The sequence below is a fragment of the Rhinolophus sinicus genome, chromosome 6 (genome assembly GCF_057876585.1).
Source record: "Rhinolophus sinicus isolate RSI-liver-muscle chromosome 6, RSI-T2T, whole genome shotgun sequence".
NCBI lineage: Eukaryota > Metazoa > Chordata > Mammalia > Chiroptera > Rhinolophidae > Rhinolophus > Rhinolophus sinicus.
This window is the reverse complement of record NC_142506.1, coordinates 66,553,459-66,577,644: the sequence shown is the minus strand read 5'-3', so window position 1 is coordinate 66,577,644 and position 24,186 is coordinate 66,553,459. Positions and strand designations below refer to the sequence as shown.

The window sequence follows — 24,186 nt, the reverse complement described above, 5'->3', positions numbered from 1 at the left end:
TTCACACAAACTATAAATTTAACTGTCTTCATTTTCTTCCATTCAGCCCAGGAAACCCCGAAAGAAAAGCTACTGTAATATAATTCTGGGCGGGGTATATTGAATAAGAGGATTGCTTACGCCAATTTTTGCCTACTTAACGGTTTTACTTAAGGTTGTCCCTGGCAACCGCCACGATTGCTGCTTTTCTTGTGGAAATGCTGCCACTCTCCTCCCCTCAACGCAACCTGTTTACAAAATCAAAAGGCGAATTTCAATTGTAAGCGATGGGTTCCAGGATGTCGCAAAGACCCCGCCTGGGTTTTCGGCCCCTCCGCCCAGAGCGACAAGCGGCGGAGCAATCATTTAAATGAAGCGCTGTCGCCTCATTGGCTCGGTACCGCTGCTCACTGATTCGCCCTTCTGCTTCCTGATTGGCTCTGTGCGGAGGTGGGCGGTGCCGCGCGTGCCCATTGGTGGAGGAGGGAAGTTTAAACCGAGGCAGAGCCCACACCTGTGTTGAGTTCCCTGTCTTGTTTGCGAGTTCGTGGGGATCGTTTGTTTTTTTTTGGTGTGTGAGCAACTGGAGGAGAAAGGGAGGTGAGTTCGCTCCCGCGACCTCCGCAGCCGCCCCTGAGGGAAGCGCTGGGTGTCCTCGGGGTCCCCTTCCGGAGCGGCTTGCGGGGCTCGAGCTGCCATGGCGACGCGGCGTGTGGGACGGGGCTGCGGGGATGAAAGCCCCGCGGAGCGGAGGCCGCCGGCCAAGGCGGAGGCGGCATCCCCGCCGGTCCTGTCCCTGAACCACTTCTGCACGAAGCCGTTCCTCTGCTTCGGGGATGTGCGCCTGGGCGCCTCGCGGACGCTGTCGCTGGCCCTGGACAACCCCAACGCCGAGGAGGCCGCCGTGACGCTGCCGCGCCTCCCGGCCGCCGACCGCGGCTTCAGCGTCTGGCCGCGCGCCTTCGTGCTGCAGGTGGGTCGTGACGGGGGGTCGCGCCGCACTCCTCCGCTGCCATGTCGCCACCCTCCGGGGAGGGGTGCGGCTCGGGGAGGAAACCCCCAGACGAGGGGCTTAGCGGATACAGTCAGATCCTCCGCTCACTCGGGGGAAGCCCTGGTCCCCAGCCCGCAATAGGGGCGTGGGCGCTGACAGCGGGTCAGTGCGCATGTGCGTCAGCATCCTCACGAGCGTTTCGATGGACTATTAAGCAGAGAAGCATTTTTCGTCGGCTTGAGGCGTTGCGAGGACTCTTGCAGTTCTAAAGTGATAGACGACACTTGACATTAAAGTAATAGGCGGCACTGTACGAATTAATTAGCGTTTTTGCAGATTGTCAGCAGTACTTTGGTTAGAGCAGCGTTTTTATTGCTTCGTATCACTCAATACGCATTTCAGTTTCCTTATGTATCAGGGAAACCGACTCCCTGTAGAGTCAGGGTCACGACTTATTCAGGTGGAATAGTGAGCTGCGTTTGGGAAACATCTACGGCCGAAAAATGAAAACAGCTCTTCCGGGTTGTTTTCCACCCTATGTGCGGTGGGTTATTGTCTTGTTCTAGTGTAGCTTTGACGGCGAACGAATCATTTGATTTTTATGAACGTTGTTGCAAGAAGTTCCCCGGGCAGGTTTTCTGCATGGCGTTGGCCAGAGTAATGTTCCCATCATTGTCACCAACACCCAGAGAAGCTAAGTTCTTCTTTTCACTGCTGTGGCCTTTCCGTGGAGAAGAACCTCTGAAAGTGTGAAGACCAAGCTGGGGGGGCGGGGGGCTGATTGCTTGTGTGAACAGGGGCTGTCACTTAGGTCACCGGCTGGAGTGTAAGCAGCCCTGAACCTGCCCCTCCCCTCTAGTGTGAATGCTGGCTTTTCTTTCCATGGCAAGATGGGTGTTGTCCTCTTTTTTTCGTTGTATGGAACTAAAGTTTTTCTGTTTGTTTTAGAATTTACTCTTTTATAGAATAAAAGTTCACTGTTCTATTTTCTAAAACCAGGTGTTTCTGATGTTTGATGGTTTCTGCTTTAGAATAAAACTTGTCTCTTTTTTTGACCTGAAAAACAGCAGACACAGGTTTGTTCTGTCACGTCAGGGTTTTGCATTTGGCAAATTCCCGCCAGGCTGTGGGATGCAGATGTGAGAGTCTGTACCCAGGAGTCAGACTGCCTGGGTAGCAGTAAGACATGGGCAACATACTTAAAGCTTTCTGGACCTTGATTACTTCATCTGTAAAATGTGCATAATCACACAACCTCCTTCCCAGGGATGTGAGGATTAAAGGAGTTCTGGAAGATGCCTGAGACTGGAACGTTCGTGTTTAACAAATACCAGTAATGATGGTGGTGTGGACCTGACAGAAGTTTGTGGGAAAAAGAAATTTAGTTGATCCTCTTTATATTTTTTTTGACAGAAGTCTTCATAATGCAAATTCTAATATATTTGAACTAGATGTACTGTACATATTCTAAAGAAGTAGAAGTATGTGATTAGATTTTAAAAAACCATTGATAATCAAAATGATTTGGTGACTGTCGCATTGCTTCATATACAATTAAGATTTTGTTATAATTTTATTTTGTTGTGAACCTTGTTATCATTAGTGGCTTTTTTACTTATGATGAAATGAGATAGGTTAGGAAAGTATATTTGACTTGTTAAATGTTATTATGGTGTAGAGTGTTGGGTGACTAACAATTATTAATCTTCTGTATTCTAAGACATATGTAGTATGTTTTGGCTGTTATGCATCATGACTGTTACAGTCATTCAAAAATGTGTTCTTTTGATTATAGCCTAAAGAAAAAATTGTTATTTCTGTTAATTGGACACCATTAAAACAAGGCCGAGTGAGAGAGATTGTGACATTTCTTGTAAATGATGTTCTGAAGCACGAAGTCATATTACTAGGAAATGCAGAAGAGCCAAAAAAGAAAAAGGTAATAAGTTTTAATCATTTTGTGATTTACTCAAAAAAAAATAGTAATATGTAAAAAATTATTTTGCTAACAGCCTTGCAGTGAGCGACATACATAATATTCTTTATTAGAGGTAATATTCAACAGCTGTCAGCTGAATTTATATGTTTTCCTTATTTTTGCAGAGGAGTCTTTGGGATACCATTAATAAGAAGAAAACTTCGGGCTCTTCAGGTCATGCGAAGAAGATTTCAAGTATTCAAAATGTTAATAAAACATTTAGTGTTTCCCAAAAAGTTGACAGAGTTAGGAGCCCACTTCAAGCTTGTGAAAATTTGGCTGGCAATGAAAGCTTTTCCCCAACAGAAAATAATTCTTTAATCCTTGAAGAAAATAAAATACCCATATCACCTATCAGTCCCATTTTCAAAGAATGCCATGGTGACACTGGCTTGCCGCTTTCTGTACGTCGATCTACCACCTACACATCTCTTCATGCACCTGAAAACAGGGAACTGTTGCAGTTAGAAGGTGCCGACATTTCCAAAGATTTTAATTTTAATGAGAAAGTCATAACTGACATTTCCTTTAACTCCATGAATAATATGAATGGCCAAATTGAAGAGGATAATAAACTTACTCTTACTCCAAACTATTCTTCAACTTTGAACATTACACAAAGCCAAGGAAATTTTCTAAGTCCAGATTCCTTTGTAAATAATAGCCATAAAGCTAATAATGAACTAGAATTAATGACATGTATTTCACCAGATACATTTATGAAAGATAATTCAAGGCCTGTGCATTTGGAATCAAAATCTGTACATGAAATTTATCGGACAATTTTAAGTCCAGATTCTTTCATAAATGATAACTACGGGCTAAAGAAGGATCTAGAATCGGAGATAATTAATCCAATTTTATCCCCTCATCAATTTGTAAAAGATAATATGGCACATATATGTATATCTCAACAAACATGTAAATTATCGCCATTATCAAATGAAAATGCTCAGGCCTCACAGTCTCCTCAAAGGCAGAGAAAAAATGAAGTTTCACCATGTGTTCCTGAATGTCAGGGTTCAAAATCTCCCAAAGCTATGTTTGAAGAACCCAAAGCTTTAGAAATGAAGGCAAATTGTTACAGTTTTACAAAACAAAATCAGCCTAAATTTTCTGCAGTTCAGGATCTTAACGGTTGTAGCCACAATACCCAACATCACAGACGCCCGATACTTTCTGCCACTGTTACTAAATTGAAGCCCACTTGTACCAGAGAAAACCAAACTGAGACTAACAGACCAAAGGCAAAAAGATGTCTCCACAGTGTAGTGGGTGAATGTGAAAAAGTGACTGATAATCAAGAAGGGAAAGATGCTCTTCATTCGCATCTCCCAGTTATAGATCCAGTAGGAAGTAAATCTGAGGGTGGTAAAAACGTAATTACTCCTTCCTCAAAGACAGCTTTCGTTGCTCGTAAAAGGAAGAGTGAGGGAAACAGGGAGGGTGGAAATGTGATGCTTGCAGTTACAGAACATGCAGAAGTGCAAGAAATCAAAACAATCCATTTTTCTCCTGTGGAGTTTAAAACATCGACTGTTAAAAAAACCAAAACGGTGATGACCCCTGCCTCGAAACTTATTAGCAACAGAGAGAAATTAAACCTGAAGAAGAAAACTGGTGAGTTGTTTGTAAAAATTTTAATGAAAGCTTACTTATAAAGGGCATATTTTCTGTTTTTTTGGGTTTTATAAATTTGCAATTGATAAGCTTGAATTAATGTATACTTTTCAGTTACCAACTTGCTTAGTGGAAGATGGGACAAATGTGGGGCTGAATTCTGAAATAGTTGTGATCTTGTTCTTATTTAACCTTGATTTTCTGTTCGTCATGGTTTTTCTGCGTTACTTTTGATTTTTAAACATGACTGCATTAAAATACTTACCTTGATTACTGAGCTTTTGACGCCCCGTCAAGTGTCGGACCCAGGAAAGTACTTCACTTGCCTCCCCTTAGTGAAGGCCTATACTCGAAGGCCAGGGAGGTGTCTGGTCTCCATACTGCCGTCTGATGGAATGCGGGAGAGGTCTCTGCATGCCCTGTGCTCCTGGCCACATCCTTCTCCCTCTGCCATTAATCAGGAATGAAGACAGGCCCCAGAGATCTGCATTCCTTTGGGAAAAGCCTCATTGTTCCTTCCCCCATACTCACAGCCCTACTACCACAGAGTCAGGCCTAATCCCGTCATGCCCTTTCAATCCACACTTTCAAACCACACTAGTTATTTAACAGATGATTTAAATGAATCCTACGACTCCTAGGAAATATCACACATCTGTATTTTTATCTCATTTCTCTTTGAACAGACCAACTATTTACAAATATAGAAACAAGGACCATCCAAAAACAGGCAGCGGGCTGTATTTTGCGTGTGGGCTAGTTTGTTCTCCTTTGCTTTTATTCTTTGTCTGTAGTAGCAGTATAAGCTGCACTTCTATTCTGGTTATTTGCCACTGTGGCTTTTAATGCGCTTTTCTTTGAAGGTACGTCCTACAATCTACCTCAGTCACCTGGGTTAGGAATCTGGAAATCATGGAGTTATCTTTCTCCATCACTTTCCTAGTCAGCTGGTTCTTAAGGCTTGTTGGTTGTACTATTAAAATAATTCTCTCTAATTTGTCTTCACTGCTTCTGTTTTAATTTAAATTCTCGCAGCCAACCTGGGTCACAACAATTGCTTCCATTTAGCGTTCCATTTCTAGTCTTAACCCCTTTCATTCCATTACCCTTTGTTTCCTAAAGGATTGGAAGTCTGTCACTTCCATTGTAGCTTTTATTGGCCCCACCAAGTCATAGCCTAATGCCTGGCACGTAGTGTTTGCTTACTTTGTGCTAAATGGACATGATCATGGAGAACCCAGATTTTAACTTTAAATCAGTTCATTCAGGGAATTTGTTTTCTAATGCTGTTATTCTGCTTTGTAATCTTTTTTTAGAGTCATCAGTATACAAAACTCCTAATTCTAAAACAAACAAAAGGAGAAGGCGCATTGTCCCAGTGGCGCAGTCTAACTTGACCTTCATAAAACCATTAAAAACAGGCAAGTGTTTATTTTCTTGACAGTCTTTGCAGAACTGACATTGAATGAAACACTGATTGTATTTCAAATGGAAATGAATTGTACTTTGTTGTTGTTGTTAAAGTGTGTATTCAGATAACAATGAGGATATAGTCTTAGACTTAATGAAACTGACTAAGTGACTTGGCATTTTTAAAAAACCAGGAGGTACTGCCTTAGTTTCCCTTTTTGCTTTGATTGCATTTCGTACCCCAAAATGCTTTGCACTATTTCCAGCAAGTGGAAAAGGAACTACTGTTCCGTGTTTTAGGTGATTTTGCTAGTAAGAACAGTCTTTTGCTTTATATTATATAGTAATTTAAAGGAAAATTTCATACGCAGTAACCTAATTGTATTCTTAGACATTCCTCGACACCCGATGCCATTTGCTGCCAAAAACATGTTTTATGATGAACGCTGGAAGGAAAAGCAACAACAGGGCTTCACTTGGTGGCTAAACTTTATATTAACTCCTGATGACTTCACTGTAAAAACAAATATTTCTGAAGGTAAACATTAAATTGATATTTAAATAGTACTCTTGTTTTAACAGATAATGTTTAACATAAACTTTTCTCCTTTAATTATATATATTTTATTATAGTTAATGGCATTATTCACTAAATCCTTGATATAAATGCTAAAGATTGTGTAGGTGAGAATTTTGGGGGGATTCTCGACTAAAAGTACTGAACTTTTACTTTTTCTTCTTTCCATTTTTACACATCAGCCAATTCAATTTCCAGGTGAATTATTTTAATGTAGATTCAACCCGAGTTAACAGTGAAACATGGCTGCTGAGAAATCCAGTTCAGAGTAGTGTAGCTGCATTAATGAAATATAATGTCCTGGGGAATACATTTAAGTCTGTGTGGCCTGATCACTTTATGCAGAGTGTCTCCACCTTCTTTTTTATTCTTTTTCTTTTGTCTCTCCTTCAAGTACCTTAGTTTAGACATTTGTAGGCAAGCTATAGAATTACGAGAGACCTGAAAACCAGTTGCTATGGGGAGTTTTTAAACATCTCAGTGTTTCCTAGAAAAGAGAAGACTTAGGTGCAGAACAAGGAGGAAGCACGTTGTCCTTCGAACATTCGAAAGGTTTTCTCCTGAAAGAAGGAAACGACCTTGGTGCCCCTGCTCTCCCATAGACGTTACAGGGATTGATTCAAGTCAAGAAAAGAAAATCCTTGTAGATGCTTCACTTGTCCAACCATCATATGGGCTCCCTCCTAGGTAGTCACTTCTCCATTGCCTCAGTGTTCAAGCAGACTGCTCAGTGGTTTTTAAAGAATCGTGTATGTAGGGTTTTCACATCAACGGATCTTGGATTAGATGATCTCTTTAAGGTCACTTTTTCCCCCCAGAGTAAACAAAGCCTGTTTTACTTCTCTAGAGAAAATTTAGTTTATAAAAATTCAAATTGTATTTCAAAGTTCAATTGATTTAAAAAAAAATCACATTCCTTTTTATTGTATAACAAAGATGGAAGCAGAGAACCCAGTGAGGCTGTTTGGTCGGCTTAGAGATGATAATGTGTGAACTGAATGGTAGTGGTGGAGGTTGTGAGAAGTGGTTAGACTTGGCGCACCTTTTGCAGGGAGGGCCAACAGCTTGCAATGACAGGTTAGCCTAAGGCACGGAGAGAGTGGTGACACCTTTATTTTGAGGTGGAAAAGGGGAGGGCAAGCTTGGAATGGGCCCAAATAGACTCTGTTTTAGCCATTTTAAAGTGCATTCACTGCTAGATTGAAGGGTATATTAATGTACTGTTTAACCAGAAACATTCTTCCTTTTGTTTTGACCCAGTAAATGCTGCTACTCTTCTTTTGGGAGTGGAGAGTCAGCATAAATTAAGTGTTCCCAGAGCTCCGACAAAAGATGAAATGTCTCTCAGAGCTTATACTGCTCGGTGCAGGCTGAATAGATTACGTCGTGCAGCGTGTCGTTTATTTACTTCTGAAAAAATGGTGAAAGCTATCAAAAAGCTTGAAATTGAAATTGAAGCTAGGCGATTAATTGTTCGAAAAGATAGACACCTCTGGAAAGATGTGGGTAAGACGATTATAGAAATCTAAAGATTAATTCTTTAAAAACACTGGAGATTTTGTATTTCAGAGTTAGATATATACATGATTTGGCTTTGCTGCTTAAAATCTCACATATTTAAATATGCCCATATATATTTGAGTGGAAGTATAGTTTATTTAAATTAACTTTTTCATATTTGATTATCCTTTCTTTCCACTGATGTCGTTCCATGAAATTTTATTTATTGTCTCTGTTTGATTAATGGTCTGAGCTTTATTGCTTTTTATCTGTGTTTCAGGAGAACGGCAGAAAATTCTAAATTGGCTGCTGTCATATAATCCTTTGTGGCTACGAATCGGCTTAGAAGTAAGTATACCTTTCAGTTTCTGAAAAAAGGTTACTTTTCAAATTATATACTTTTAAAAAGTAGCCTTTTAAAAAAAATTCTGTTTTATTTATTTATTTATAATTAAGGTTTATTGGGGTGACAATTGTTAGTAAAGTTACGTAGGTTTCAGGTGTACAATTCTGTAATACATCACCTATATATCATAGGTGTTCACCACCCAGAGTCAGTTCTCCTTCCATCACCATTTATTTGATCCCTTATATGGTTTCATTTATAAAATCATTTGGTTAGCTTAATTGATCTTTCAGTTTAAAAATTATGGTGCTTTAATAAATACTGATTAGGTAACTAGACCATGCTGTTATATATTATTGTCATTTCATTTTATAGCAATTTTCCTGTTAGTTTCTTAATTTGGTACTGGATATAATAATAAGTATAGTAAGCTCCTTTTTGAGCATTCACAAATGACAATACCAGGCTGTTTTAAATACATTTTCAAATTTAAAACTTTACAAAACCCATTGAGGTATGTATGATTATTTTCACTTCACTGACAAAACAGAAGCTTAACTGGTGAGTGACTTGCTGAATGCCAGTAATTGATCAGGGTTTGCATCTACACCAGTCTGATGCCATTGTAACCATTCTGATGGAGCACAGCTCATGAAATTGAGTTTTTCACATGGTGCATAGTAGCTCTGTAATACTTAGAATGTTAAAACTAATTGAGTTAGAAACATATTAGTAGTTAACTGTTAAAAATATGGTTTTGTTTAAAATTTATGCCGTGTTTTCATTTCCTTTAGTCTTTTACTGGTCTAATTTTATATTTTCTTTAGCCTTTTTACCTTTGTCACGTAGAATATCCTATTCAATTTATTCTAGGTTTTGGAGTAGAACAATCTTTGGGATTGAAAGGAATCTTTATAATAATCTGGCTTTTATTTATCAAGAAATTGAGACCTGTAGAGAATAAGTAATAAGCCCATTAATGTCACATGGGTTGGTAGTGTCCTTGCTAAGATTTCTTAATTCATTGAATTGAAATTCAATTTCTTGTTTCTTTCAATGAAAGGTTAATGACAAAATTACATAGTAACTGACTCTGCTTCGTATGTCAGATAATTCTGGAATGTCGACTAAGTAGTTGAACCTGTGCTCACTTCCGTTCATGTTCCACTGCCCAAACCAAACACAAATGAGGCAGGAGTATATTATTCTCCCACAAGAGTCATCCAAGTCTCTGACAGTTGGTGGGGGTGTGTAATCGTCTTACAGGGAAGGGAGAGGTGAATAACTGGACAAAATGTTTGAATTCACCACCAAACCTTAGCTTCTGTGAATGGGCCTGGCCTTTGAGGATTTTAAGAAAGTAGCAAAGGCCAAAAAAATAAGTAAATAATGATAAAGTTTCTCTATTTTGGCAGGTATTAATACTTTTCCATGCTTTCGTCCCTCTGTTTTGTCAGTGTACAGTTATAGAACATAATTTTATACATTTTTAGTTTTTTTAATTTGTTTAAAAATCATAATCATAAGCATAGTGGCATTAAACTGACTTCATATTTAAATTATTATAAACAGATCTATACTTCTCAGATTATTTCCTTAGATGATTCACAGATGGTTTTTAACTTTTCTGTTAGAAAATTTAGAATATGTAGGTTTCTGTTGCATCTTCATGATATCCTTACTGGGACAGTTATAATTAAATTTGAACAACATACCTACATTTGAGAGTTCTTTAGCTTAAAGGAAAAAAATGAAATGCAAATATTGCTCGTCAGAAGATTTTAAAGAATTTATCTAAATCCTCAGCTTTTGTCTTTTTCACTGTAAAGTATACCATATACATTAAGAAAGGCACAAAACATATATGTACAGTTTAAAGGCTATTTATTTGGCAGCTATCTGTGTCACTTCCACACTATTTAGGCAGTAGAATATTGCGAGTTCCCTAGAAGGTTGTTGCATGCCTTTCCGTATTTCATCCCTTTGCTTCTCAGAGATAACATAGTCCTGACTTTAGGTTCAATTTCCTTCCAGACAGTTTTTGGAGAACTTGTAGCTTTGGAAGACAACAGTGATGTCACGGGGTTGGCCCTGTTTATTCTGAAGCGCTTACTTTGGAATCCTGACATAGCAGCTGAGTACAGACATCCCTCTGTCCCTCATCTGTATAGAGATGGTAAGGAACTTGCCCGCACTGCGTTCCCCACCCTGCATGAAGGGCTTCTCGTGCTTCCTTTCTCTGAAAATTTTACCTGCTAGAGAAACCAATATATACACAGGGTCCTCTCTCCACTGCCCTCCCGCCTCCCACCCCCGTCATGTCCTCCATCACTGTAAGTACTTTTATCTGCTTGTTGTCTCTATCCACCCTCTCCCCTGACGTGGCTCTAAGCCCTATGGAGATCGTATTTGCTTTAGTTTGCTCTTGTTTGTGTGGCATTTAGGATGGTGCTGCACGTAGTAGGTGCTCATTAAGTGTTCTGAACTGAATTGCTTGGTGTCTTTGTGCCTGTGTTTCCATCTGCATGGATTGGAAATATCCCGTGGTGTGTGCCCCATGCGTTACTGTATTAAATGGATTGAATCATGTAAAGCACTGAGAAAGGCAGGTGGTGTTATTGTGTGCTCACTCACTCTGTTTACTAACACATTGTTATCATCGTCATATTTTATGGTTCAACCAGCCTGTCACAGATAATATTGCTATGTTTTTCTGCACTTTATTTAAGGTCATGAAGAAGCTTTGTCTAAGTTCACTTTGAAAAAGTTATTGTTGTTGGTTTGTTTCCTGGATTATGCGAAAATCTCCAGACTTATCGATCATGATCCTTGTCTCTTCTGTAAAGATGCCGAATTCAAGGTATGTTTTTCATTTTATATATTACATTTTATATTTGAAATTTAAGACTTTTGCTTTGTTTTTATTGTATATTTTCTCTTTACAAAATGTTTCTCAAAGAAGAGAATGCTTATCTAGTGAGTCCTTTCAGTAGTTCTAACACTTTACCAGCACATCACCCTATTCTTAACTTGGATTTGAGAATGAACAAAACTATGCTTTTGAGGAATTAATCTGTGGGGAAATTTCTTCCCTAATTTCGTATATTAGCAAATTTATGCTAATTTTTAGAATATATTATTAATTATGAAAAAACTTTTAAAAGGTTTGAAATTGTAAATATATGAGGTTTACATTACTACCATATGATAGGAAACTAACAATCTTTCTATACTACTGTTAATTTTACTTTATTTCTATATGTACAGAATGATTCGAAGGATTTTTTTTTTTTTTGTAGACAAATTATACTATTGGACTATAATACCTGCAACTTGTTTCTCCATAGGCTAGTAAAGAAATTCTTCTGGCTTTTTCACGAGACTTCCTAAGTGGTGAAGGTGACCTTTCCCGTCACCTTAGCTTATTGGGATTACCTGTTAACCATGTTCAGACACCATTTGATGAATTCAATTTTTCTGTTACAAATCTTGCTGTAGACTTGCAATGCGGGGTGCGTCTTGTGTAAGTATAAGAAATAGAAGTATTTTACTTAATAGAACAGACTAGAATTTTCTGGAAAACACTTTTCTGTATTTACAAAATCTTTCTTGCTCTTTCATGTAATAAAATTAATTTAGGATTTTAAAAAAATTTGAAATAAACATCTGCGTCACTTTTGGAAAAATGGAATCTATTTTAGGCCCAGAAACCCTGTCTCTTATCCGCATTTTTGTTCCCTACTAGCATGTGACTAGGGTGAGTCAGTAGGAACTACTGATGCTCTGGAATAGGAGTTGAGAAAAGCAGGAAACTAATTAAAATATCAGACATTTAGATACCACTTTATGTCTGCAGTGGTTCCATGAGTACTACATCATTTGCTACCAGTGTTAGCAGTATTAACCTTGTTTTACACACGAGGAAAAGTAAGATGAAGACGGACAATGGCTTGCCCAAGTTTCATACTGTGGTACTGGGGTACGTCTCAGGGTGTCTGGTATCAAATCATACGATATTTCCTTAGTAACAAACTGGAAGCCTAAAATGGGCTTTGGTGTGCGTACAGTGAGTGTCCAGTTCCTGTTTCGGAAGGAGTGGCCGGTCTTCAGCATGGTACTCGGTTGGGCCTTTAGGATTTCTGGATTGGAGACATTCGTCTTATTCCTAGGAAACTCTCTAGTTTGTTATGTTTAACATTTGTGATGAAGGAATCCCTAGATTTTTATGACTCTGCAGTTTTTCAAAAACACAATGCATGTCACTTGCTTCCTTCTAAATTAAATTTCTGTGAATTTTCTTGTCTTTTCTAATTATATGTTCTCACAAACAAGGTAGGAGTGTTTTGAACTTTACTGTAGCTTTCTGTCACTTGAACAATTTTTATATATAGGCTACAGCACTTACTGAAAATGTTTATTTCATAAATCCAAGCCATCCCATCTATTTTCTGGCCAATAAGAATTCATGTTTTTAGGCTTTTCCCACCTTTCATAAGGAGCACTGAATGGTTGTGTGTTCGCTGCTGTTTTTCTCACAATGGAAGACATTTTTATGCTTTCACAGGAGTTACCGAGGACTTAGCAGTGTTGGATGTTGATGCTTTATGGCTGTGCAGGAACTCTCCCTAGTCAAAAGATTCAGTCTTGCAAACCAAATTTCCGTTGCCTGAAGTGTTGGTGAAATGGTCTTAGATCTTTGCAGTCCTTTGCAGGTCCCTGGGAATGGCTGACCCACCAGTGCCGGAAGTGACGTCAGCGGAGGTGACGTCAGTGTGCAGCTGCACAGGCGCTTGGTGCCTTGAGACGGTGGAGGGCCAGAGTGGCCCGAGGCTGCTCTCTGTCTCTAACCTTTAGAAATACCGGTCTATAAACAGTTCTGCCTAGCTTCAGCCCTATTCAGTAATCAGTTGGGGCCTGCTTTTTCTGTGGGTTGGCAATTATTGTCTAGTAGATAAAACACTAGTGACCTAGATGTTATTAGGGGTTTGGATTTCAGCTGTGGTGTATATGTCTGTGTAAGATAGGCACTCAAGTAATTCTGTGGTAATCTGGTATAGATTTAGGAGAGTGGATTTGGAAACTGAGGAAACGGGGTTTTCCTTCTGATCATAGTTCTCTCTATACCAGCTGTTAATATAATGACCGGGGTGACTGACTTAACTCCTCTGGGCTTTGGGTTCTTCATCAGCAACATAGGAGATGATAATACCTGCTCTGTTGGGGGATTTGCCCCGAGGCCTAAAGTAAGAAAAGGATGGACTTGCTTATGTGAAGGATGCAGTAGGCCCTCAAGAAACATCCTGTTGCCTTTCCTTTTAACGCCCTTTCTATATAAAACCCTGTTATTTTGTTCATGTGTGTTTTTGTGTGTGTATGTCTCATATTTCTTTCTTATATTTGTTTAGTGACCTCAGTTCCCAGGCTTATAATGAGAAATAACTATTTGCTGACTATGGAGCAACAAGGTTTTGATAGAGTGTTTTGGAGTCATTCTAACCTAAAACTCTTTAAGTTGGGGGGATTTCTGGGGGTGATAACTATATTTAAATGAAGACCATTTTTCTTACGTTTTTGATATAACAATCTCATCTGAAAACCACTTTTCTGTTTGTTAGGCGAGCCATGGAACTCCTCACACAGAACTGGGATCTCTCAAAGAGACTCAGAATTCCCGCCATAAGCCGTCTGCAGAAGGTACACAATGTCGACCTTGTCCTTCAGGTTCTGAAGTCACGAGGAATTCAGTTAAATGATGAGCATGGTGAGAGCTGAGCCACACTTTCTCTTGTTGGTGACAACATTTCAGTACCTGTATTGTGCTGAAGGGCTGTCTTTTCATTTGCAGGAAGTCCCATCCTGTCTAAGGATATTGTGGATAGGCACAGAGAAAAAACTCTCGCATTGCTTTGGAAAATAGCTTTCGCTTTCCAGGTATTCTATATACATTTGGTACATTTGCACTTTTTATCCGTTTGTCAAATCAAGACTAACACTTGTAACTACTACTTACTAGACCTTATTCTGTCCCAGGAACTGTGATAATTGCTTTCTATGTATTACAGTTTAATCTTCACAACACTCCTATGAGGTAGGTGTTACCACCACCTCACAGGTGAAGAAACTGAAACTAAAGGTCACATCGCTGATAGGAAGTAGAGATGAGATTGGAACCAGGCTGGTGTGACCTTAAATCCCATCGACCTAACACCACACGTTCCATCATGTCTGTGTAGACTCGTTTTCTTAAAAAAAAAAGTGGAGACTTGAACTTCTGTGGGTTAAAAATAATATATAAAAAGATATATTAACCTATTAAAGGACAAAGTTATTTATCTTTTTTTATGTCTGTTTCAGGTGGATATCTCTCTTAATGTAGATCAATTAAAGGAAGAAATTGACTTTTTAAAACTCACATGGAGTATGAAGAAAACAATGTCTGCACTCTCATGCCCCTCTGATACTGTTCTCAATAAGATAAAAGACAGAAGGTTGAGTAATCCCTTTGAACAATATAGTGAAAGCATAAAGCTATTGATGGATTGGGTAAATGCCGTTTGTGCCTTCTATAATAAAAAAGTAAGTTCTTCGTTTTTGTTTTAGCCCAGTATCTTTAAATGTATTTTGGTTAAAGTCAATTAAACTTAATGCATAAAATTTTTTTTGCATTTTTAAAAATAATTCAGTATATATGTATACACACACACATACGTATAAAACCTCTCCAAACTTTTATCCAGTGAGTGAGGGCATTATCATATACCATGTTATCTAATCTAAGATGTCACCAGTTGAATAAATCATGACTATTTTATGAATCAGTAAGAAAGAAAAAATGCCCTAGTTGGGGGTGTTAATAGGAGACCCTTGCATAGAACTGGGGCACCAAAGGATCACAGCCTTATAATAAAGGTAAATGCAAATAAATCCACAACCAGAAAGGAACAATAGAAAACATTACCACTAGGTAAAGGGAAGAGGAAAAACATCTAAGTTGAGTCTTTTATAATCACTTGTTAGATTGCTGCTGTATTTCTACATGAAGTACACCTCCAAGTGTAAATACATGAAAATGAGTTGTCCTGACACACATGAATAAAATATCTGGTAAGGAGAATAAAACGTGAAAAATGATATAGAGTACATGTAACTAAATATGGTAAACTTATACCCTGAACAAGTATCATTAGTAAAAAAATGGTAAATATATGGATGACCCTCCATGTTTTAATGAAGTACCAGAGAGCTACTGAGGGCTCTAGGGAGAATGTGCTCCATGCCTTTCTCTCGACTTGGTGTTAGTGGCAGTCCTTGGCGTGCGTGGCCTATAGAAATAAGTACTCTGGCCTCTGCCCTCCTGTGCCATTCTCTCTCTGCCTGTCTCCGTGTCTCTCCTTTTCTTATAAAGACACCACTTATTGTATTAGGAACCCATCCTACTCCTGGATGACCTCATCTTAATTCATTAAATCTGCAATGGTCTTTCCAATCAGGTGGAGAATTTCACAGTGTCTTTCTCAGATGGCCGTGTGTTGTGTTACCTGATTCACCACTATCATCCGTGCTACATACCTTTTGACTCCATATGTCAGCGTACTACTCACACCGTGGAATGTGCACAGACGGGGTCAGTGGTGCTCAATTCATCCTCGGAGTCTGATGAGAGTTGTCTGGATGTGTCTCTCAAAGCACTTGATCACGGTCAGTCCCTTTTGGTTAATTAACATAGCATACTTTTTTTTTTTTTTTTTTTTTTTTTTGCCATGTCTGATTTTTGACCAGAGCAGTTTAATCTGTCTTTTACTTATATAATAGAAAATACATCAGAACTATCCAAAGAACTCCTAGAAAATGAAAAGAAGAATTTTCACTTGGTTAGGTCTGCGGTCCGAGACCTTGGTGGGATACCTGCTATGATTCATCATTCAGATATGTCAAATACAATTCCAGACGAAAAGGTAAGTAAGAATTTGTTCACCAACACCTGAATAATAAGTGCTTCAGAAGGTGACAGGAAGTGGACTATTCTATTTCCATCTTTTATGTTTTCTCCTAGGTGGTGATTACCTATCTGTCATTTCTTTGTGCAAGGCTTTTGGATCTCCGCAGAGAAACACGAGCTGCTCGACTCATCCAGACAACCTGGAGAAAGTTCAAACTAAAAGCAGATCTAAAACGCCATCAGGTACTCCTAAAAAAGGCAAACATTAGGATGCAAGTGGTAGTTCCTAAGATGCCTCTTGATTGATTCTCGATACGATTTTTACATTTTACTGATGTTTGAAATTATTGAGGAAATTTTGATAATCACGTGTGCTTTGAGTTGAGGATGGATATTTCCTCCTAACTCCCGATGTTTCCTTCATTGGACATATCTTCCTGTCTCTAGCCACCCTTTCACTTTGTGTGCTCTAGGCTAAGTGGAATAGCTTATCCACTTTGTAAACTTGGGAAAAATAAACTGGAGGTGCCTGACTCAGCTCTTCCCTCCTTCTTCTTGGAACCTAACTTGCCTCCAGGGAACAGGAGTTTTCCATTAATTTTTCATGCTGTGCTCTGAAGGCGTGAGCTCAGCTGGTGCTGCCTGGGCCTGTGCGTCAAGTGTCTGATAGTGCGGTTCAGTTAGCCGACATTTTGTCTGCCATGAAACTGTCTTCCAGTTGACCTTTGTTGTTTTAAAGTAGTAGTTTAGTTTCTATTGTTTATTTCTCAAAATGTTTAGGAGGTAGAGGTAGAGATGTTATTGGGCGCTGAGGTAGAGATGTTATTGTTTCCCTTTGTGGACCCAATAGTGTGAGAATTTGCATTAACATAAAATGAGTGTTTTCTTGAGTTCTGAGAACAGTGTCATTTTTAATAATCTGAGAAATAGTCTCCTTGATCAAGTTGAACAGGCTATTTTAATCCTTTTATCTCTATGAAACTATGTTTATTTATTTATTTGGAGAAACCAAACCAAATAAAATAAGCAGCCATGCTTAATAAATTTTATCAGATATTTCAGAAATATGTTCTATCCGATATTCGTCCTCAGTTTTGAATTACAGTGCATTTCTGATAAAGTTCTTAGTATCTGTACAAAACAGCTGCATTCTGGCCACTCTTCAACATACCGTGTATTTGCTCATCCTGTACCAGACTTGGAAAGAACGCTGATTGAAATAAGTGCCCTCACCCCACTCAGTCTTGGTAGGAAACGGAGAGACTCACACAGCCACTCTTCTCTGTGGCCTCATATTCTCCGGCCTTCGTTCCCCTCTTCCTCTCAGACATTCCTTCTTGCCCACATGTCTCTTGGAGGATAACTTTGTACTTCCAGAGGCTTCTAGGAGAATTGTTTTAGGAAAGTTTTCAGGCAAGACTCTCCTTTGGTCAGTTCTCAAGTTACTTCATTCTTTTTATATGGCATTAAATGAGATTCAAAATTCTAAGAAACAGGTATCAATCAGAATGTTTCATGTGGTTTTTTTTTTTTTAATAATGAAATCTGCTTTGTTTTCTGCTGAAGATAGCCTATTATTAATCAGATATTAACTGCAGAGTTTTCTTGATTTGTTTTTTTGGTTTTTTTTTTTTTTTTTTTTTTTTTTTTTGGTGTGAGATCCTTTTCCTTATTCCCTTAGTTCAGGTAGTGGAAATTTCCCTTTTATGAAGACCACTGCTTCTCCTTTCTCCAAGTGCTCCTTTTGTTACAGAATTGTACTGTAGCACCCAGGTACTTCATTTGCTATTTGGATCATTAAGCAGTAGCTTCCCTCTATATTCTAGTAGAAATATTAAGCTAGCAAGCATATAGACATTGCCCTGGCGTAGCTGCTCTTCAGCTTTTATAGTTTGCTTTCATGTTTCTGGTGTGAATCGCAGTAACTCCATTGAGAACAAAATGGCTCTGGTGGTGCCACGGAAGCACTGGTCAATGGCCACCCTCACCCGGTGAATGAGCAGGGTCATCATCCAAGGGTCCCCTGGCACATCGTACCTCATAGTTGTTCCTGTCAGTGAGTCGACACAAACTCTGAAGCACAGAACATTCTTGTATTTGGCTCATACACAGGCAAAATAAAAGTAAGTTGGGAACAGTGTAGGATTGAAAATGATGGCATGCCGCCTGACTCAGAGAAGAGGCAGCGACTGCGGCCTGGGGACGGCTGTCATTGCCAGTTTCTGTAACATTGGCTTCTTTGGACTTATCTGCTCTCCATCTGGAGCTTCTCTAATGTCACAGAAAATGGTTTCCTACTTACTTTGCTTGAGACTGAGATGATTTACAGACTGGGGTAAGTTTTAGTTGACCTCAGCCTGCTGTATCTGAGAATGCCCCGGGCCCTCACAACTTTTGACTCAAATGCTACTTTTGAACTGCACCGTATTTTTTTTAAGCCAATGGGGGGTGCTTTTATTTTCACCTGAATTTTTAAAAATTGTGCTAAAGAACACATATCATAAAATGTACCATCCTGTTTTTAAGTGCACTGTTCAGTAGCTTCATGGAGACCTGACACTGTTAGATAGAGTTCCTCAGCCTAATTTTAGAATCTTCCCAGTCTTTTCTCACTCAGCAGAGTGAGCCACTGTATGGCCCACACGGTTCCTTTGTATTTGCTTCAGTCCACTGATTACCTCTTTCCTTTGTCAGAATCTCAGTTTGATCCCTTCCCTAGTTGGCTGTGCTCCATGCTCTGTAGTTCCCACCAGAGACACCAAGAATTGATTACAATTAGATGATAATTAGACTCTGTAGTTAGTCTGTGTACAACCCACAAAGGGTCGTCAGACATGCTCTAACTTGGTTCTTGCCACCAGAGGGAACAACTCGTATTCTAGTTTCCAGTTCAGGTGAACTGATGTAACCTAAATCTAGCCTTGAAGGGCATAGCTAAGTGATGAAGAATATGAGCTCTGAAGCCAGGCTGCATCCTGCGGTGGCCTGACAGTCTGTGTGCTGGGCCGCCTGGCCCGGCCGGGTGCCTGGTGGTCACGAGCGTAGTTGGGGCCTACTCACCTCTTCTTGTGGTCGAGGTAGATGAATTACTGTTCATGGAGTGTTTAGAATGGTGCCTGATTCCTGTAATTATTGAGTAGATGTTATTACTCATCACGATTCATTATGAGAAGTAACAGGTAGAGAGATGCAGGGTCCTGGCCTCTTCGGCCATGACTGTTGGGAGGCCCTGATGCTAGTCTCACACCCGCTATTCTCTTCTGTTCGCTTAAGCCTCTGTGCTTTGAAGCCACATGTGTATTCTGTGCAAAAGGGGTCTTTTGCTTCTCCCTTTTTGTGAATTCCTTTGTTCAAATTGTAACAAAGCAATACTATCTTATATTGTAAAGCATTTTATTTAGTTTAGCATTTTCCTTTTCTTTTATATAATCCATCTCTTTTTTTAAAAGTTAAACATGAATTCACTGGACCATAATCTGAGAAACACATCACATTTAAGTTGCCTTTATATTAACTACTGAGGATCTGTGATGTATCAAACATGTCTGTGATATTTCTTAACGATGATATTTCCCAGGAGTGTGAGTTTCATTATATCATTATATCTGCAAATCTACCTATCAGCCATTTCCACATGCCTGGAAGTATCTGTACTACAAAGAGGGGTCTGGGTGTGTTTTATTTCTAGGATCAATTTGATTAATATTTAACAGATGATTTTCTTACAAATAATAATTTAGGGTCTTAAGTGATTGTTTCATTTATGTTTGAATGTGTTTTGTTTTGTTTTTTAGGAGAGAGACAAAGCTGCAAGAATTATTCAATCAGCTGTGATCAATTTTCTAACTAAACAACGGTTGAAAAAGAAGGTTAATGCAGCATTGGTCATTCAGAAATATTGGCGAAGGCTCTTAGAACAGAGAAAACTATTAATGTTAAAAAAGAAAAACCTAGAAAAAGTTCAGAATAAATCAGCATTACTCATTCAGGTATAGTATCCTGGAATTTTTGAAGTTTAAGAGTTTTAATGACTCTAAGGAAGAAAGTGAAATACGATAAAGTTTTAAATTATTATATTTTCGGCTTCTGTATTTTATCTTGCACTTTAACAAATATTTCACACCTCCCACTACCTGTGAGACTCTGCTGTGTCAGCATAATGTTCAAACAGCTGGAAATGCCTGCTTTCCTCTGGGGGAGCAAGCAGTCCAGTTCTACCCTTTTTGCAGTTTTATTTTAGAGGTTTTCAGTCTCTGCTCAGTGAGACATGCTGGCATGCTGTGCCATTCTACTTTGTACATCCATGTACCAAACCGAACTCTCTTTTGTCTTTACTGTGAACCCTGGAAACTTCACTTTGGGGATTAATGTGCATGTTTCCTCTGCAGCCCACTTAAATGGCACGCAGTGGAAATTTTGCTTATAATTAGCCTATAGAACGCCTTTGTTATTTTTCTATTTAGTTACAAAAATGTTAACATATCTACTTTATATAGTAGACATACTTCTTACATCTCTGTTAGTTTTGATGTTAGATTCTATCTTACTAACATCAGAGAGGCTAGTTACTATTTAAAATTGCACTGTGTAAATATCATTGAAGTGTCACCCCATAATTCTCTGTTTTATAAATTTGGAAATTTTTGCATCTGACTACTGCTACTAATTAATGAGGGACTCTGATAAAATAAATGATCTTTCTTTTTTTTTTAAATGTTTTTTTAAATGTGAAATAATACACATAGAAATTTGCACAAAACACAAATGTAGAACCTGACCTACTAGTTTTTCACAAAATACCCATTTAACCACCACCTAGGTCACCAAGTAGAATATTGGCAGCCTTTCAGAAGCCATTTCTCAGTCAGTTAATTTTCCCACACCAGCCATGATCCTAATATATACTAATCATGCATTTTTCCTCACGTATTCCTTAAATTCTGTAATTTTGTCTTGCCTCTTTTTTGAGACTGGCTTTGTTTTTGCTCACCATAATGCCTTGAGACTCATCCCAGTTATTGGCATGTCTCAGTAGTTTATTCCTTTTTATTGCTGAGTAGTATTCTATTGTATGGATGGACCACATTTTGATTAGACATTAATTTGTTGAAAGACAGTTTTGTTCTCAGTTTTAGATAATTTCATTTCATTAGGGTAAATATCTAGGAGTGGGATTGCTATGTCATTTGCTAAGTGTATGTCTAACTTTGTAAGATATAATCCAACTGTTTTCTAGTGTGGCTGTTCGTTCCATTTTGCTTTCCCACTCCCAACGTGTCAGAGTCATAATTGCTCCACATCCTTGCCAACACTGTGTTGTCTTGTTTCTCAGCCATTTTGATAGGTGTGAAGTGGTGGCTCATCTTGGTTTAATTTACATTTCCCTAATGGCTAATGATGTGTCTGTTCTCAAATGCTTGCTTGCCTTCCATATATCTTCTTTGGTGAAGTATCTGTTGAAATCTTCTGCCCATTTTTATTGAGTTGCTTATCTTACTGATCTTGGAGAGTTGTTTCTATATTCTGGATACAAGTCTTTTGTGAGTGATTCACATCTATTTTCTCCCAGTCTGTAGGCCTTTTACAGAAGAAGTTTGCTCATCCCTGATCTTGGTGAATATTCTGTGTACTTAAAAGAATATGTATTCTGTTATTGTTGGATGGAGTGTTCTATAAACGTCAGTTAGAGCCATGTGGTTGATGGTTCTTTTATATCCTTACTGAGCTTCTGTTTATTCTTTTACTAAGAGAGCGGTGTTGAAGTATCCAGCTGTAACTGTGGGCATGTCTTGCTTCTTTCAGTTCTATCTCCATGTATTTTGAAGTTCTGTGGTTAGGTTCATACACAGTTGAGATTATTATGTCTTCTTGGTAAGGTAAATGTTTTATCATTATGGAATGTTCCTTTTAATCCCTTGTAATTTTCTTTGCTCCGAAGCCTACTTTGCTTGCTAGTAACATAACCACTTCAGCTTTCACTTGATTATCATTTGCAGGGCATATTTTTATCCTGTTTTTTAATTAACTACTTATGTCATCATATATGATGAAGTCTAGACAGCATATAGTTTTTATATTTTGAAAATCTGTCTTTTAATTGGTGCTTTAGGTCATTTATATATCAGGTATTAATTGATATGTTTGGATTTAGGTCTATCATTTTATTGTTTATTTTCTTAATATTCACTTTTTTTTCCCTTCATTTTCTCTTTTGCTGTTTCTGTCTTTTCAATTATTTGAACACTTGTTAGTTTTACATTTTAGTTTATTTTGTTTCTGACTATATCCCTTTGTACAGGTTTCTTTTATTTTTTTAGTAGTTCTAGGGGTTACAGTATACATAACTTTTAATCTACTTAGAATCAATATTTTATCACTTGAACTAGAATATAGAAAACTTATCACTCTCTAGGTCCCTTTGGGCCCCTCCCTGCTTTCATATTGTAATGGTCTTATTACATCCACATACAGTTAAAACATCAGGCGGTGTTATAATTTTTGTCTTCAATCATAATAAATATTTTAAACAACACATGAAGATTATTAATGCAGAGATTTATCATTTCTGTTGCTTTGCTTTCTTTTTTTTGTATTATACTACATTTTTTTGCACTTTATGAACCAACACTGATACATTATTATTAACTAAATCCATAGTTTACACTAGGGTTCACTGTGTTGTGTGGTGTTTGACAAAAGTCTTGCTCTTAAAATCCTCTGGGCTCCACCTATTCATTAGTCACCCCTCCCCAGCAACCACTGATTTTCTTACTGTCTCTATAGTTCTGCTTTTTCCAGAATGTCATATAGTTTGAATTCATCAGTATGTAGGCTTTTCAGATTGGCTTCTCTCACTTAGCAATATAAATTTAAGATTTTTTTTACATCTTTTCCTGGCTTGATAACGCATTTCTTTTTCATCACTGAATAACATTCCATTGTATGAATTTACTGTTTTTTTCATCCATCCACCTATTTGAAGGATATCTTGGTTGCTTCTTATTCTGGACAATTATGAGTAAAGGTACTCTAAACATTTGTGTGCAGGTTTTCTGTAGATGTAAGTTTTCAACTTCTTTTGGTAGGTATCTAGAAGTGTGATTGCTTCACTATGTAATAAAATTATGTTTCTGTTTGTAAGAAACTGCAAACTGCCTTCCAAAGTGGCTGTACCATTTGCATTCCCACCAATAATGAATGAGAGTTGCAGTTGCTCCACTTCCTGGCCAGTATTTGGTGGTGTCAGTGTTTTAGATTTTTGCCATTCTAATAGGTGTGTATCGGCATCATGTTGTTGCTTCACTTTGTAGTCTATGCCATATGATGGTGAGCATCTTTGTATATGCTTATTTACCATCTGTCTACCTCCTTTGGTAGGAGTTCGGATCTTTTGCCCATATTTTAATTCTTACTGCCTATTTTCTGATTTCTTATCATTGAGTTTTAAGGGTTCTTTGTATATTTGGATACAAATCCTTGATGAAATATGTATTTTGCAAATATTTTTTCCTAGCCTGTGGCTTATCTTTTTGTTGTGTTAAGTCTTTCCAGAGCAGATTTTTTTAAATTTTAATGAAGCCCAGTATCAATTTTTTTCTTTCATGGATTATACTTTTGGTGTTATTTCTGAAACGCCATTGCCAAATCCAAACTCACTTAGGGATTCTACTGTTATCTCCTAGAAGTCTTATAGTTTTACATTTTATATTTAGATCTGTTATCCATTTTAGTTAAGTTTTGTGAAAGGTAAAGAGTCAATGTTTAGATTCATATATATATATATTTTTTAATATGGATGTCTACTTGTTCCAGCACCATTTGGGAAAAAACAAAAAACTATTCT

General features: G+C 38.2%; 1 protein-coding gene across 1 annotated transcript in view; it reads left to right on the top strand.

Moving 5' to 3' along the window:
• Window positions 1-465: 465 nt before the first annotated feature.
• The window catches only part of ASPM (assembly factor for spindle microtubules), a 39,834-nt gene continuing 16,113 nt past the window's right edge, over window positions 466-24,186 (top strand). Inside the window, exons 1-17 of the mRNA XM_019750944.3 lie at window positions 466-952; window positions 2,769-2,912; window positions 3,077-4,571; window positions 5,888-5,992; window positions 6,373-6,519; window positions 7,819-8,064; window positions 8,339-8,406; window positions 10,439-10,580; window positions 11,134-11,264; window positions 11,752-11,927; window positions 14,020-14,165; window positions 14,250-14,335; window positions 14,759-14,980; window positions 15,895-16,102; window positions 16,217-16,359; window positions 16,458-16,586; window positions 20,138-20,332. Of these exons, the coding sequence (XP_019606503.3) occupies window positions 677-952; window positions 2,769-2,912; window positions 3,077-4,571; window positions 5,888-5,992; window positions 6,373-6,519; window positions 7,819-8,064; window positions 8,339-8,406; window positions 10,439-10,580; window positions 11,134-11,264; window positions 11,752-11,927; window positions 14,020-14,165; window positions 14,250-14,335; window positions 14,759-14,980; window positions 15,895-16,102; window positions 16,217-16,359; window positions 16,458-16,586; window positions 20,138-20,332 (4,059 nt within the window). The 5' untranslated portion in view covers window positions 466-676. The remainder of the gene's footprint in view (window positions 953-2,768; window positions 2,913-3,076; window positions 4,572-5,887; window positions 5,993-6,372; window positions 6,520-7,818; window positions 8,065-8,338; window positions 8,407-10,438; window positions 10,581-11,133; window positions 11,265-11,751; window positions 11,928-14,019; window positions 14,166-14,249; window positions 14,336-14,758; window positions 14,981-15,894; window positions 16,103-16,216; window positions 16,360-16,457; window positions 16,587-20,137; window positions 20,333-24,186) is intronic.